We start from the raw sequence: 18,132 nt of genomic DNA on the forward strand, positions 1-18,132 counted from the left end.
ATTGTGGCAATAATAATTATTAAGTTGCCCTGCATACTCATAAGTTGGCAGCTCCTGCCAACGCGCATTGATATCACATGATATGCCACGCCACTATATAGGGCATTAACATTTGGTTTCATTATTTTTTATGTTCTTCATAATTTGTTGATTATGCGTCTTTGGTTTTATGAATGACAGACAACAGTCGGCAGACTCCAAGTTCGGAGTCCGGAGTTCGGATCCGTTGATCATTAAATCTGTCCGTCCGTCTGTCCGTCCGCATGTTGTCTATGGTGGCCGATCACTAGGTGTTATTTTATATACAATCTACACATTTAGCTATTTTCGGTTATTTTTATAACTTGGCACATGTGTCGCTTGTCCCTTAAATAGTTTTCATTGGGCGTTTTGTTTTTTTTTTTTTGGTTTTATTTTTTATTGTGCTATTCCTTCATTGTTGTTGTTGCCGTGGTTGTTGCTGTGGTCGCTGCGGTGTATGCTTTTGATGCCCTTACAGAATTTAACATAAATTCTACCAACTGGCGGCATAAACAACACCAACAGGAATGAATCTCTGACTTGACTTGGCACACATTCAGCTTACCGGGCCTGCTGTGCTTTTTCTGCCAGCTGTTTTAGGTGAAAGGCATAAAAGTCTGCAGAGATGGCAATGCCAAAGGGTTATGCATATTTTAAATGCCCATAACTTTTTTTTCTTACTCTTATATTTACTTTCAAGCTCACTGACATGCCAATAAAACTGAAAACAGTTGCATTTTTAGCTTGAACCTAAAGTTCAGCGGCTTAATTAAATTTTTTGCAATATAGTGTTTTTTTTGTACTTTAATTGCAGTGTTAAGAATGTCAAGTAAGGCTTAGTCATCTGGAGCTTTACAGACACTTTACATAATGTTAATTTAACATAGAAATTTGCTAACGGTAATGCGATTTGAATTAATTTGTTTAATTTTTATAACCGTGCAACCTGAATTCCAATACCTACTTCAAAACTCAGAGTTTTACAGATCCCTAACATAATGTTAGTTTAACATACAATGCCACAATTTTAAGACGCGTTTTGCAGAATATTTTGATTGGTGACTTGTGGGCTTTGGTACTGATGAAGAAATCTAATAAAAGGAAGCTATTGGCTATAAAAATTGATTTGAAAACTGGTTGGATCCAGAACAGGCTGTCCAACCCTGGCTTTGAAATACATATGTATGCATATTTTGTGGTATGCCAAAGCCGTTTATTTTTTCCTTCGTTTCGACAACTTTGAGCGGTCGTAACTGTTTGTGTTTTATGTGCGTTTTTTAACGCGCGCGTGGCAAGACGACAAATTTGAATTTCAACGCCTCTGGCCATTGCATAAGTGGTGCGGGAGGGGTGCGTATATCTGTCTATGTGTGTGTGTGTGCTTATGCGTGTGTGTGTGTGATGTCAGTGTGCTGATTATCTGTAGTGCAACGTCGCGTCGTCGCAGCAGAAAGCAATTAACATTTTGATGCCTGAAATTTGGCCCACAGCAGACAGTCAACCGGATAGACATTGCAGCGTGCAACGTGCAACCTGCAAAGTACAACTTGCAACGTGAAACTTGCAACTTATGAGATGTCGGCTATTTATTTTCGCTGTCGACTCTTTGCAATTGAATTGTTGTTGTTTATTGTAATTAAAAACTGGGTGCACTTAAATGTTGCATAAAAAATGTTGCTACTGTTTCTCTGCTGTGCCTACAACTGTTGTTGCATCTAATGCTGTTGCTGTTGCTGCTGCTGCGGCTGCGTAGGCATCTGAGCACGTGCCAAAAAGTCAGCCTAGAGGCAGCATAGTGCATAAGTGCAACGACAAAACGTCACTCAGCCGCCCCTTTGCACGCCCTGTGCCACTTCCTGATCATGTATCTCATAGATACACTTGCCGCTGGCGTAGTGACACAGCTTCTATTGCCGTTGTTGTTGTTGTTGCCGCTGCTGCTGCCGATGTTGCTGCTGCAGTTAGTGCGTGATTATTTTCAAATTCGACACAGTTTTATGCGCGAATTGTTTTTGTTGCCACATTTATTTTTAAACAATTTGCCAGTCAGTGAGTGTCTTTGAGTTTTTCCCTTGCTTGGTTACGTTTTGAGAGTTTTTTCCTTCTTTTTTGTTCATGACGTTTTTCTCGCTTAGTTGGCCAATTTGTGCACTCTTTCAAATGGGCTGGGGAAAGTCAATTTCGATGTTTCGATGTTTTCACCGAGTTTTTTGCATAACTACTGCTGTTGTTGCTGCTGTTGCTGCTGCTGTTGCTGTTGCTGCTGGCTCCCTTTTAGCGATAAGTCGTATTTATGTAACCCGCTGACCACTTTGGCGCGCCCATAGATACAATTGTATCTCAGTTCGTGTATTGCCGCTGCCGTGATAGACGATGCCAAAAATAAAATGTGCCACTTTGCCGACGTCGTCGACTGTCGCTTAATATAGATACACACTAATTAAATGTCAAAATTGCGCATAAAAACACTTCGACTGAAGAATTTATATACAATTCTACTAATCTCATATGTTACGCTTGGAATTTTCAAAGCCATTTCGGATAAACAATATCTCCTAAGAATTCAGAATCGCAGAAAATATATGAAGTCAAGATAAAAATATGTATGCTTCTTAGTTTGAGAGCTATCTGATAATTAATCTATATAACAGATACTATTTAATTGATTTCGTCATAATGATGATTAATTACTAATTAATGTTTTATTTTTTATTGTTTTCATTACAGCACAAGAATTGCAACACGCTGATGCTGCAACACTAAACGTGAACATTGAACAACATTATAATCATCGACAACCAACAGAAGAAACCTTGTTTGATTCCCACAGCTGTAGATTTTTGTGTAAACTGCTCTGACATGACAAAGAAGTCATTGAAGTTGATAAAATGCACTATCAGCGGGGAAGACGAAGATGAGGATCTGCAACAGCAACGACAACAACAACAACATTTGAAATTGAAAAGTGTTGAACACGTCTACGATATGATAACCTAATTTCCTGCCAGCAAGCGGCGAATTTTGAACTGGAAGAGAGACTCGTAAAACAAAAAACACAAAAAATATACCACATCGAAACGAAAGTAAAACGAATTTTTTTTAAACGGGGCGTTCATATGTTTCAACGACAGTTAAGGGCGTGGCGGACGCCCAACAAGAGTTACAACTGATAAACCACTGAAGGGGCAGTGCCCAAAAAAAAAAAAAAAGAAACAAAAAACATAAACACAAAGCTGCAACAAGGAAAGCAGCAACATCAACAGCAACAACAACAATTGTATAAGCAATATTAAACAACTGCAGCGACTACAACTTGAAGACTCTTGTGAAACTGCAGTTGTAATCTTTCATGCGAATAAACCAGCGTTTGGATTGGAGGGCCCTGGCGCTGCTGGGCGCCCTCCTTTCGTGTATTATCGCCTGGCCGAGACTGGTGTTTGCCATGCCAGCGCTAACGACGATGTCGAACCAATCCATAAACAATACAAATACAAATATTATCAATAGCACATACAACAATAACACCAACAACACCAACAACATCAACAATAACACCTATTTTAGTAATCTAATCGATAGTAATAGTTCCATACAAAGTGATCATAGTCGTAGTAGCCCTCGAGTGCTGAAGAAGAGGGAGAGTGAATATAGTGTTAATCAAAATCAAAGTATTAGTGCTGAATTTAACATGCGAACGTTAACCACACCCACAAATCAATTAACTGCCATAAATACCACAACAACAACAACAACAACACAGAATCCTGTTACAACTCCTGCAACAAATGCCGATCGGATGGAATCGGATGCCTTGGGCTTTACCTTCTCAGTCGCACACCGCGATCACTTTGCGATCCTCTCGCGAACGGAGCGCAGCATTCGACACCAGCAATCGCATCACAAGCATCAGCAACATCAACAGCAGCAGCAGCAGCAATCTGCTTCTGTTAATGGTAACAGCAATAGCAATAACAGCAATTTCATTGGTTCGAAATCGAAAAGACTGAATAACGTTAGAAATAGTCTAAACATAAATAGCAGTAACAACCATCCCAACATCATCAGCAACAATAACAATAACAACTACTTGGATCGTAATGAACGCTCTACAATCTCCCATCTAGCTGAACCATCCCGCAAGATTCAAATTTACATCAAGAATCGTTTTCTGCAAATACTGCCCGATGGAACTGTAAACGGGACAACATCGGATCACAGTGACTATGGTGAGCATACTACTATATATTAAACATATTATAATGAAAATATTATATATAAGCTGAGATACTTCTTGTAAACATATCCAAAAGTTGAGGTTTGCGTAAATTGAAATATTCCATCATAAATGGTACTATATTATGGAAAATTATGAATTTTGAATATCAAAGTATTCAATTTAAGATCAGTTTCTATGGTATTTGGTTTGGGTGGTAATTGTAACTTTGACCTTATGTAATAGGCTGGAAATGAACTTCAAAGATGGCACCCCATTGTTTAAGATGCCGTTGAGACGAAACTTCGAAATAACATAATGTTGTTTAGTTTTTCAGACTTGAAGACATAAACAATCAAATAAACTAATGCACAATCTCCCTTCATACGTAATATTTGAAATATATATCAGCAACAATATGTAGCATCTACACACGCCCACTCACGCTGCGCCCACAAGTTGAAAGTTCTCATAAAAAAGATTTTCTTTTTAATTTGTATGTGTTTGTTTCAACGCAAAAGCAAAATACGCCCCAAGACTCTACTATATGGAGGGGGCTGAAAGGGGGGAAAAATAGAAGAAAAAAGAAAAATACCAACAAAAAAAATAGGGGAAAAATAGACGAAAAATTTAACAAAAATTTTTGTAGCGAGCTGTTTATGTTGAGCATCATTAAGTCAGACACTTGATTTGGCAATCTGCTGGCTGGCTGATTGTTGTTGTAGCTGCTGAGGGCGCCCAGGAGAAGAATCTATTGTATTATTTGCCATATAAATTTATGTTGAACTTGCGAGTGTGTGTGTGTGAATGCTGGCATAAATCTTGTTTTAATGAACTAAGCGACCTGATTAGCAAGTTGGCCTGCTGCTCATGCTCATGAGTCAGCGAGCTACATCAGCTGCTGGGACGATTTGCATAACCTGGCCAGCAGCCATCAGTCTTTAGAGATAAGCAAACAAAACGGCATCAGCAACAGCAACAGTAACAGCTACAGCAACAGCTACGGCAACCGCAACAGCTTGCCAAAATTAATTTACAACTTCATTTTCATTCACCTTTTTTGTATGTATTTTCTTCCTCCGAATTTACTGCGGCAATTTGCAAGGCTGATAACAAAAGCGACAAGCGGCAATGCGAAAACTTGTTGTTCAACACGGTAAACAGCAAGAGGTTTTTCGGCCGGTTTGTGCGCGTTTTTAACCGCGCGGCAGTCGCGTTCACTATCGCTATCGCTATCGCTATCGCGTCATTGAGACATCAGAGTGCTCTCGATGCCGATAGCAGATAGTTGAGATTTTCTCATTTTATGTTGAACAAATTTGATATTTGGCTTTCGTATTGTTGTTGTTGTTGTTAGTCAGGTGTTAATTTGATTTCATTCGCCTTCCTCACGCGATAATGCGAACCGGGTGCGATAAGATTTACCCCCATAGTGCAGCAATCCAAAATGAGAAAAAAAGTAGAGGTTTTATAAGGCGCCTAAAATGATTTTTATGGTAGCCACAGCATAAGTGGCCATTGCCCAATACTATGTATGTATGTTTCGTAGATGGTAGACCACTCTATCACCCACTTTCTCAAGCAAACAGACCTATTTCTGGCATTATTGCGCTAAGTTAGTGAGTTTTTTATGTGCCTCAAATTGCGTGAAGTGCAGCACCATCAACATCACCATCACCGTCATCAAAACGGAGATCGTTTAAGACTTCTGTGATCATAAAATTATTAACAATTTTTAACAGCTTTCAAGCTTGATAAGAGCAAAGTGAGTGTTATTGCGATGACTGTCATATTTAACCCACAATGTTTTTTGGAAAGTCAGATCTGAAAAGGCTTTAACAGACAATGACAACTGTGTAAAAGTGCAACTGTCCAAACAGCCAGAAAATTGTCGAATTTTCCGCAGCTAGTAGTTGACCTCTAAAAGTCAGACGCATAGACCTCAAGTTCCAGTTGCAGTTGCAAATTGCTCAACCGGCTAACGGTGACTGCCTCCATGGGGCAAGACCGGATCCTTGCAGACAGCAGACCCTTTTATGTTTTTCTTTTTTTTCGGGGCGTACATATTTTCGTAATGATATATGAGTCTATAAGACACAAGTACTCGAGCTGGCCTCTGTGCACCTTCGGGCTTGGGGCAATTATGCGACTGATTTAGTGCGTGGTACGTGGTGCGAGGTGTGAAGTTGACTGAAGTGCCCTGGCTTTAAACTGACGCTGTTTTCTTTTGGCCAGTAGATGCTAAAAGCTTCCGACAGATTTTTTGATATCTTAATTTACGGCACGTCTTCAGCGCGTTGATGAAGTTGCCACAACAACTTGCCGCTCGCCAGTTGCATCGATTTGAATTACCGCCCCGGTCTTAAGTTACTTTCACTGTCACTCGACTTTTGGCTGGCATGCTAATTGCTTTTAGCATCCATACTTACACACTTCAACTAGTTTTTGTTCATTTATTTAGATACATCAAAGAGGCTTCTTTCAACCGCTTTACTCCGAATTTAGATTAAGATCATAAATGTCAAAAGAAAACGCAAACAAATGGTCGCTTTGTTCTCAGTTTCGAAACCATATCCAATCGATTATGATTTGACATTTATTATTTTGATTTAACTACCCGCTGGCATTATGAGTGATATGAGCTTTTCAAAGATTTTTCCAAAATCTACCGAACTTCAAAGCTAAAGATTCCACAACATACCTCTGCTATTTATACTCGTGTAGAAAATTGCATAAACTGCGTAAATCTTCCACTAAAGCATAATCATGATTAATATTGCAATCATTTGTGGGGAAAGATTAGAACTCATTGTGGCATGTCCAAATGCCTGGCTATTACGATGTATCTATCTATATCATTTTCAGCACATAATACAATAAATTTATTTTTACAGCAATTTCCGAGGTGCTACGTCACAGACGGAGAGATATAAATGTATCTTCTAGTAGATAGATACATCTCTACGCACCACTATTTGAATTTACTATGAAAATTTCACAAAATGTGTATTTTGTTGTTGTGTTGAAAATAGTTTCACACACATTTTGGATAGACTCTAATGAGTCTGCGTGGTTTAGTTTACGTGGGTGGTGCAGCAGCAACAGCAGCAGCAACTTGACGTGCTATTGTCAGCGAGTCGGCTCATCACATTGAGCGTGTATCTTGTCTTGTCTCTTGATTTATGCGGCATTTGTTCCATAGCATGGAAGCACAGACTATAGCAGAAAACACCGTGAAAGTGTTTTGTTTTAGATAAGATTATGTAGTGTATATGGCAACTGAATGGACAACGCAATATGTCAAATGGATTTATAGTTGGCGTCGACTTCAGCTTCAGTTTTAACGTCGACGTTCTCTTTGGTGGATCTCTGCAAAAGTTTTCCGGCTATCGGAGGGGAATTCTATTTATAGTTTGGTGGCAATGAACTGTACGCTTCGAAATTGCTCAAGTATATGTTTTCGATTATGTAAAAGGTCTAGGCCATTAAGCGACTTGCTTAACTTGGCCAACACACATGCAGTCACCCACAATTTTTGTTGCTGTCTTTTTTTATGGCCGAGTGGCGCTTTTAATGTACAATGTGGTTTCCTTACCCCAAAAAACGTCCAAAATCAAAGAAAAAACATTGACAAGAATGTTAAATTATGCGTAAAGTTCGAAAAAAAATTGGAAGCCAGACCAGGTAGGATCGTAATATTTATGAAGTTGGCCAGCCTATATAAATTACCATGATTAATGATATTTTGCACGCAGTTGTTGTCATGCTGCTGGCTGCTGTTTTCCCCCCGTTGCCGTCCGTCGTTGTATTGTCGTTGTTTTACAAGCATTTTTACGAGCAATTCATTTTCACCCCGTCCACAAAAACCAGCAGCAAAGCAGCAAAAGTTGACCGCTGCCCAGTGGCAAAAACATTGACACAGAAACCAACTACATGAAGAGTTTAATAAAAAGCAATAAATTTATTATATAAACATTAAAAATGTTTAACAGCACGCTAAGTAAGTTGTTGGCAATACTTGAGCTAAACTAAGGTTAATTGGATTATGCGGCGTATGCTTAATTTTAATACAAATTAATTTGCAAGTTGTTTACAGATTTTTCAAAAGTCTTTTATTTAATCTCTGATCATGACAAGTTGACTGTGACTCGGCTAAATTAAATACTACTCAATATCGCACTTGTACGCTTAATTCTTGCATTATCTTGCAGTGTTTACTCACAGAAATTAATTGCTATTTCTCAGCCATGTGAGATATGTCTGAACTCAATACAATATTTTAAAATATGAAAACATATTTATTGACATTTAACTAGGATGGCAAATAATTTTTCTACAAAAAATAAATATTTTAGCCGGTGTAGATTTCATTACAAAACTTGTAGCTTGTTTGAGAAAGAAAAGCCACAACAAATTAAAAAAAAAAAACAAAGCAAACAAGTTATAAAACCAATTATTCGTATAATTATTACCATTCATTTTTTTTATTTCAATTTTTAGCAATTAAACTTATTCCAAATTTACTTAAGTGCTTAGAATTTTATCTTTAATAGACATGTAAAAAGCACCTCGTTCTGTGGGGCACATCTTATCTGCAGAGCATGAGCGACGATATGAATCAAGAGATAGCATTTCGTGCTGGTTTCTTTAGATTTATGATTGCGCACACGATTGCCAATTAGAGTGCAATTAATTTATAATCCCAGACACTACTTCTAGGGACCCACATACGATTGTTTGACACACTTTTCGTAATGCAATGTAGTTGTGTGTGTGGAAATATGAACGATAATGTGATTGCACTTGATTGTCCGATATGAAATTTATAGTGGAGGCAAAAAGTACGACTCGAGGCGCCAGTGCATGAGGAATTGTATTTCAAGGTGTTACGAGTTTCAGGAATTGGGCAATGAGTCATATATTAGCCGCATGCCAGTGGGGCTGAGTAATAACTATGCAGATAACAGTTGGCTTGGCTTATCGATAGAGTTGTAGCCACAAATTGCTTGAACATTTGCCATTTTCATAATATATTAATTTTTTGGCTGTTTTGATTAATTGGGGATTTTAGCGACGCCTCCGCTAGTCCAATTGACATGTAAATTAATCACATAATTTGCATGCATTTCCAAACATGTTGCGGTCGGCGTTCAATTACCAAAAGCAAGCTGCAAGCTGAAAAAAACGTGAACAACTTTTAGCTGCTCGATGCAAAGTGGCTTAATAAATTGATCCAGTTATTTCTGTGCAATGGAGATGCAAGTATTCCGGACTACAACTTGTAGGTGGCCATGTTTTGGCTGTTTACCACTTGTTGCTGTCTGATCGCTTTTTCACCGTCTTCCTCTCGCTTCCTCTCTTTTTCTGTGATGTTGGCCGATTTAGTCGATGGCTAACCCCAAAAGTTTTCTTTAGTCTCAGTTTTCATCTTCCCAGTGTTTTTTTTTTTTTTTTCGGTTTGGCTTTTGGGTGGGAGACGCGTGTCTCGGCCACTGAGATTTACGACTCAAATGACCATGAACGTGCTGGTATGAGGAGTAATACATGTTATGGGCAATTCTCTTGTGGTAGAAATTATCGCGTCGGTATGCGAATGAAACGAAAACTGAGAAAGAAAAATGAAGTAAATGCAGTAAATGGTCTGTGTAAAACTATCTGACAGTGTTGTGTTATGTTGTCTATACTATTTTCGAGTTGTACTCTGCTCTACCATGCTCTGCTCTGCCATATCGTGTCTGTGTGCATAGAAAGTGTTTATTTAGTGGTTTTTTGTTTGTGCAGAGCCACCACAACAAAGCCACCACGATGTTAGAAAGGTGCAGGGAGCCATCGACTCGATGACTCTGCACAGCGGATTTTGTTTGGGTGGGTCGTGAGTGTTGCGACTCCTACGATTGAATGCATTTTCCGGGAACAGCACGCCAATAATAGATAAATAATTGGTCTGTTTAAATATTTCTATTAAATATTTGCAAGTTATTCGCCACACTTTGTTTATCGCCATTAATTACTCTGAAGCATGGAGATAAAGAAAAGTCTAAGCTAGTTTGTAGATGCCATTTAGATGCGATCTTTATCACGGTTACCAGGTAGCAGGCAACGGCAATAGCTGTCACAATTAATTGTCTCTCTTTTAAGATAACCTTCTAAAGCCACCTTGACTTTTGTCATCAATATCCATTCGCATTTCCTTGAGTAACCCACATGGTGGCAGAGTATTTGAGTGGTTGTCGCCTTGATTGCTGGAGGATTGCATATTTTTCTCGTATTTCTCTCGCTAGTCTAAACAATTTATTAGTGACAATTCGCCGGCTTGTAAATGATATATTAATGACCGTCTCACGACAACAGCAAAGCTACAACAGCAGCCGCACACGCGCACAAAATAACAAATTTAAATTACAACGCGCACTACTATTTGTGTACAAGTATATATGAATCCGGTTTAAAATGAAAGCCAGACCAGATACACAGCCACCCAGCTACAGCAATAGAGCAACAGTAGAGTGAGGCTCTATCGCAAGCAACAAGCTGAAGCTCTTTATGATACCCACCTAATCCATCCGCCAATCCGGCAATCCACCAATACGCCATCTCCCAAATCCAGCTCTTTGGTGGAGTGCAGTTTACGCATAGATATGTTCGCACTTAATAGCTCAAGTTTACGGCAATCGACAAATTGGCGCGTTAATCTGCGCAGAGAGCGAACGAGAAAGAAGTACGTACGAGTATTTTGGGTTGAGGTTTTCGCTATTTGGCATGCATGAGGCGTAGGACACAAGCTGCTCTTAATATGCGTCGCACCGCATGCCACAAGCAATAAACATCCATTGCCCCGGGGCCGTCAGGCGGCGTTTTTTTCGTTTGTTTCTGTATGCGGAGAGTAGACGGAAAACCCGCTCCACATATTGCTACTGGAAGCGGGTTAAGTGCGTGCAATTTGCGCTGATAAAACACAACTTTAAAATACTTGCCAAGAGAGAGGGGGAAGAAAGAGAGAAAGAGAGAGAGAGAGAGATACATAGATATATGGGGAAAAGAGTTGAAGAAAATTAACTCAAGCGGCCAAATGACTTCCGCTGGAAAAGTGAAAAGTCCGCAATCGACAAAGCTACAATCGTTGCCTAATGGCAAGTAACAGCGGTAGCAGTGCGGGCTCTTCTTGGCGCTGTATCTTGCAGATACATTTGTATCTTACAAGTAGGAAGTGTACCCAATTGAGGTGATGACACACACACGATGTCGTTCGCATTGCCCGTCGCTGCATCGCTGATGTTGTGCAGTGTATACAAAATTCTAATGGCATGCGTGTGCAACGTGCCACAAGACGAGTCTAGACGGGATGAGACGTGCGTCTGGAAGCGGCTTTAGCTCTGACATTGCTATCTTTCGCTCGCTCGCTCGCTCTCTCTTCCAAACGCTGCTCTATGTCTTTCTCACTCAATGTGTAGCTGGGCCATTGACTCGAAGCCGAGCCGTTGCCTGGCCGCTTTATTTAAACTAATTGACGCCCGCCGCAAAACGCAACCATATGAAAGGTGTGCGGGTTCTCTATCCCTCTCTCCTTTCTCTTCTCTCTCTCACTACACTGAGGTGCAATTGGAAAAGTGTCAATTGCTTGCTTTGACTCGCTGTTGACTAGCAACTAGAGCTGGAATGCAGGAATAGTGCGAGGGGGCGACTGAAGCGGGGGTGAAGGGCAATTGATGCGCGTCAAAATGAACAATGAGTTTCAATTAGTTGCCACATTGGATTCTCCAATGGCCATTTTTCGTGATACATTTGCTGCGCAATGAGGAAGTCTGAATGGCTTGTTGATTCAGCTGAGCGGATTACCATGCAACCAAAAGGGGTCTGTGGCTGAGGGGTTGTGTGTGGCATCATTGGGTGCTTGAACTTGCAACGGTATGATGAATATGAATGATTAGTAGGAAGTTAAGTATACAAACACAAATGTCCATTCTAAACTTGCACAAAGACTTGAGAGATAAATATGAAAAGAATCGATTATTCATATTGAGAAATTCGAAATATTTTTCGAAATTAAAAAACATCAATATGAATTATTAAAAATTTGCTGAACTATTGTGCAATTAATTAAATCGATTCAGTTTTTGAGGAACTTAATCAAGTTGAACATTTAATGGATATATAGTATACAGAATTAATTTTCATCTAACTCGCATTCTTTTTAGAATTTCACAATGCCAAAATGCCGCATTTAATTAACATTTTGAACTGTTTCATTCATAGATCGCATATTAATTAACACATTTAATGGACTGCTTAAAAGTGAAGCTTCTAAACGGCTTTTTCCCAGGCAAATGAAAACGACCAGACTAATTTACGCACTCTTCTAACTCAAAGTCTTTATGAGCTTAACTCACTCGCATCCCATATTAAAAGAGATGATGCCATCCATTAAGATCAAACACTTTCGCCAGACAGCGGCAAAATGCTTCCGTGGCCTGCGGCATTTTATGAGTTAAGAAGTTGCCTGTCGAGCAGTCGGTGAAAGGAGGCGGGCGATATGTTGAATGCTTGCTGCACTTGCCTGCAACTTCAACGTGCAACGTGTAGCACTCAACTTGTTTGTTTTCAATGGCATTTTGGTGTGTGGTATCTCTCTATTGGGAATACCGCTGACTGATGGATCCAATCCCGCTCCTGCTCCGCCTTAATGAACATGCCTATGGGCATGCAATGGTTTTTAACGACCTCACTAATTTGCCAAACAGCAAAATGCGGCGTTTTTGTTATTTACACTGGCCAAACACAGACGCCAGATAGTCAACCAGCCAAGCCATGATGTGTAGGCGAACTGGCCATGCTTGTCTAGCCAGCCAATTGGTGGAGCAAACATCTTTAATTGAAGAGCAGATAAAATGCGCAGGCATCTCGATATTATGGCCACTTCTTCACATTTATGATTCGGGCAATTGCATAATGATCTGCTGATGAACCCAGCCAGACAACCACTGACCCACTAAAGACCCAACAGGAAGAGTTATCTGCGAGAAGTCAAAGCTTAAATACTCTTGCACAAAGATACGAGAGTTGCATCTCTAGGATAACTTCTCACATTTGCTGATTGAGTGATGAAACCCTTTTTGTTAGAGTATGTGCAGGCAGAGTCAATAAACTTTAAAAAACAGTTTTGGGAGAAAGAAAAGAAAAGAAAGGAAAAGAAAAGGGAAAAGTGGCCCACCCACGTGGACAGGACAGGGCAGGAGACAATCAATTCGAAAAGGTCCAATTTAGTCGCATCAAATTGCTGGTTGTCTGTATACTTTGTATGGCAGTTGGACAGACTTTCTGACCGTTGTCCTGTCCTGCTGTGCGACAATTGAAAGTGGGGCCCTGCAGCCAAAACAACTTGTTAACTTGTTGTACTTGCAGTTGTAGTTGCAGTTGCCTTTCTTCTTTGCCAACAATTTGTGTGCAACTTGTTTCGATTACTTCATTTGGCTTTGGGTTCTCTGAAGCGTGTGACCCAGATTTGTGAGCTCGCTTTTGTGTATGATAATGCGTTGGCCAAAGGCCACAATTTGATATTACACAAAGAAATAATAAAATTTAATAAATTCGTGTAACAGATAAAAAAATAAAAGCTCCCACTGCATTCGTGCACCACTAATTGACCACTGAATTGCTGGTGTCGTGGTGTCTCTGTTGCGAGACTCTGATATCGCATATCATTTGGCTCAGACTGAGTAAATATGGCCATTAAATGTTAGTCAGAGACGCAGCTGCCATTGTTTGGCCAATAGCAGACACTATAAATTTATGACCCAGACCAAGCTGGCGCCCCCGATCTGCGCATTTCATTTTGACAGATTGTTGACATATGTCGCCGGAGTTCGCATTGTCTGTCCTGGTTGCTGCTTGCTGGTTGCTGATTGTTGGATGCTAGGTGCTCTATGCTAATTATCTTCTGCAACTGACTCTGACAGCTGTGACAGTTTGTGCGACTACTGAACACGCCCACACACAAAGCGGCAACTGAGGACGCTGTGATCTATGATTAACCCGCGAGACAAATACTATAATTGTAATTCTGCACTTAATGTGTGACAGTTTGCATTCAAAGCATGTCGTGATCTTGTTGAGGCGATAAACATTGATGTAAATTCAAATCGCCAATCAACGAATAAATCCAAAATGGGATGAATGTTAATACGGTTCTAATAAATACTTTGTGTAAATTTTATTTTTTTTAAATGTAAAAATTATGATAATCAGCAGCTTAATCTTATCGTCGTGCTTCGTAGGTAATTTGTCACCTTTTGCCGAGTGCCAAATTAGCTCTTATCACGCCTACGAAATAGCACACATTATAAAGAATGCGGTTAATTAATCGTGCTGAGACTTGCGTGAGATCATTTTAGATTACGGCAAACATTATTATATAATACTTCGAATGAAGACTTCTTCACCATTTCTTCTTTTTACACCCGACACTTATAGTGTAGAAGGGCTTTAAAACATTGTGCCGACTACAAAATGTTCCGTTTAAATGTATATTTTGAATATGGTATATTTGGTATGGTATATTTTTAATGTAGTAGTATATCCATATACGCAATATATAGCTTTTGGTATATTATATTATTTTTCAGTTTATTTGATTGGTATATTTTTGTGAAAAAAAAATGGGTGGCCGGTATCTCAGAGTCGAGCAGACTCCACTTAAAGAGTTAGTACTAAAATTAAATGAAAACTAATTCAGGAAGAATTTCATATTAACACAAATCACCCATCATCGCTGTTTGACACTGGCACAGCATTAAATACCCGCATTGCAATGAGGAGTAAATGGTAGGGATAAATTAGATTTACATTCAAAATGTAAATGCATCTTAAGAATATACAACATGCATAATCAGCGAGTGCTTAACTCGATTTACATGCATGCACATCTTGCACTTTATTTATATCTGAACATCATTTCTATGGCATGTGGGTGTTCTTGGCAAATGGCAGCTGCTCTCTCCTTGGGAATACAACATGTAAAGTGATGTACTTAGAGGCCTCCCTCAATTAAAGTATTAACGGCATAATGTACTCTAGAGCTGCACGCTCGGTGGGTGTTTGAGCAACAGCAACAGCAACAGCAAAAGCAGCAGCAACAGCAGCAGCTGCCCAGTTTGAGATTTCGATCCACCTCGTTCCAGACGACACTTCAGATACTCAGATACACTTAGACAGACTCTGACTGTCTGCGGATCAGCGAGCAGACATAATCGATTGGCTGCATTTGCATGAACATTTGTGGATCGAATGAGCAGTTGTCTTGGGAGTCTTGGATAGGATTTTCGCTTAACAGGCGTTGAAAACGGAACATCAATCAGAGACTGTCTGTTTATGTGCATGCTGCGTTCGCAGGTCTTGTCTATTCCGGCTGGGGTCTAAGTTTTTTAATTGCTTTGAAATAGTTGGACAAGCTGACAAGCATGGTTGGCGATTAGAGCGAGATATACTGAACCGAATTGATACTGATCTCGAAAATCTGGCTCACCTGCCTAACGGTGTTTTGATTAAATTCAATTCAATTCAATTCAATAAAAGAGAGATAGAGATATTTCTCATCCCCGTACCTATTCACATGCCTGCACCCGCTTTCAATTCAATTCATTTCAATAGCCGATACGATTTTGTTTTGATTGAGTCTGAGCGCCTGGCTACCAGTTTTTCCAGTGTGTTTTTCAGGCGGCGCCTGTTGAACCTGTTGATTTGCCTATCAGCACTTGTCGCTGTCGTTAATGTGCGTGTTGCTGTTGTTGCTGTCTCGAGACGGCTTTCCACACCATTGCCACACAGTTGGCAAAGAAATCAATACCTATCTACAGCATTACATCAGCCAGCCATCGATATACGAGAGTGTATTTACATTTCTTTCCCCCTCTCTCTCTCTCTCTGTCTTTCCTCTGGAATCTGACTTTGACTACAGTTTGATTTGGCAGATTGATTTGTATCTGACAAGGCTAATGAAGACAAATGCCTTTTCGATACAGATACCAATGATCAATGTCTGGGCGGTCTTTAGCTCTCGCTTAATTGATATGTAAGTCGGCGCATAACAGAAATTAATTCCTCCTAATTGAACATTTTATAAAAACTAATCGAAATTCGATTCGAAAATCGCGGTCAGCTTTCTTTTGGCAATCGCTCTTGACGTCTTTATGTTATTGGTAGTTGTCGGTTTTAACTTAATACATATTTTAGCTGCCTTGCGGCATGATTGTGCATAATTACAAATAGCTTGCCTTTTTTGTGTTTCTCGCTTGGCGCACGTGGCGAATGCGCAATTATTCACTTCCAACAACATAAATATTCCATGCATTTTATTATGGAACGTTAAATTGAATGCATGTTGAGCAACAATAAATTAATTTTGAATTTTCTATAAAATTTATATGAATTTTTAAACATATATATTTTTTATACAAATTCCAAATAGTTTCGGCTACTAACAAAGCTGGCTAAAAAATTAAGTTATTTATTATAATGCGTTGCCTAACTAATTGATCCATCTTTCACTTTTTCATATACATTTAATCCATTCGCATTAATCATAATAAGTAGTTCGAATGCTTTTCAATAATTCGTAACTGTTCAATTATATTTCAATTCGTATTGCAAAAATTTTCCAGAGTAGCAGCAGGGAAGCTCCGTGTGAACTAACCATGCATGTGATCTTTCTATCCCATTCCACACAAATCAAACAAAAAGAGAAGAAGAGAAAATGTTGACTTCGTGCTGGGTATGTGGGCTGGCTACATGCTAATAGAAAAGCACTTTGAGAACCCAAAAAAAAGTCCGAAAAAATCGTTACAGTTTAGGCGTGAAAAAAACGATGGCCAAAGCCAAAGAGGCAGCAAAGATTACGGCCAGAGTTTCCATGTGCAAAACAAGAAATGGCAATTTAAATGCGATAAATTAAAAAAGGAAATGCGAAAGACAAAGCGAGAATTGAATCGGGATTCGGGATTCTGGAACTGCACATAAATAATGCCTCGAATCAGACGAATTGACGCGCCGTGCACATAAAATGAAATGAAAATTGAAATCGCAAAATAAAAAAAGAAGAAGGTAAAACGCATTTGCCGCGCATTTTTATCACTGAGCTAGAAATCGCGGCCTGCAAGTCGCCGTTCGAGTGATAAATCTTTCTATTAGCCAACTGGCAACGATGCGGCAAAAAAGTGCTGTTGCAGCTTTGTTAGCGCCGAGCCGCATCGAGCCGCACCGCCAACGCAACTCTTGGTCTCCAGGCGATTTTCATCGCCAGTTTGTGCCGCATAATTTATAAAATCCATTTTAATCAGCGCACTGTGCACAATTACTTTGTCTGCATTTAAATGGCAGCCCAGGGCCAAGAGCTGAACTTGGCCCAGCGGCAGGTGTCTCTCCACTTAAGACAGACTCATCGTTCTGAGTCGCAGTCGAAGTCGAAGTTGGAGTTGGAGGCCGAGTCTGGGGGCTGAGACTTTTTTTTACTCTTACTACGTGCCCTAGGTGTGTTAATTCGTGCTGATTGCGTAGCGCGTTGCTCACTTTGCTCATTGAGTTGTCAGTGCGTTGTCTCCGCCTTGCCAACTGGCCATGATAAATTGCCCACAATTATGTCTGCTGCGTCTATGTTGTCGACATCGATGTACAGCTCTTCTTCCTCTTGCGAGGTTCAAAGGCATCATAGCCGGCAAACAAACCATAACAACAGCAGCAGCAACAACAACACGACGTTAATTGAATAAACACGCCGAAACTACGCGAGAAAGCAGCGCCTATGAGCTGCAAATGTATCTAAGTATCTTATATACATATTTGAATACACAAACATCTGCATTTGTGCGTGTTTATGCCTTACACGAATTGGCGCAAGTGACAGCAAAACA

The 18,132-nt window shown here is 39.8% G+C and overlaps 1 protein-coding gene across 3 annotated transcripts in view; it reads left to right on the forward strand.

Moving 5' to 3' along the window:
* The window catches only part of LOC117574724 (putative uncharacterized protein DDB_G0289263), a 49,187-nt gene that overhangs the window by 7,513 nt on the left and 23,542 nt on the right, over positions 1–18,132 (forward strand). The window contains exons 2-3 of one of the 3 annotated variants that reach the window (XM_052006613.1): positions 2,749–3,974; positions 4,146–4,247. In XM_052006613.1, the coding sequence (XP_051862573.1) occupies positions 3,371–3,974; positions 4,146–4,247 (706 nt within the window). In that variant the 5' untranslated portion in view covers positions 2,749–3,370. Of the gene's footprint in view, positions 1–2,748; positions 4,248–18,132 lie in introns of those variants that run through there. The other 2 variants (XM_034258652.2, XM_034258654.2) reach the window with 2 other exon arrangements.

This window comes from Drosophila albomicans, chromosome 2R (genome assembly GCF_009650485.2).
Source record: "Drosophila albomicans strain 15112-1751.03 chromosome 2R, ASM965048v2, whole genome shotgun sequence".
In the NCBI taxonomy this organism is placed as follows: Eukaryota; Metazoa; Arthropoda; class Insecta; order Diptera; family Drosophilidae; genus Drosophila; species Drosophila albomicans.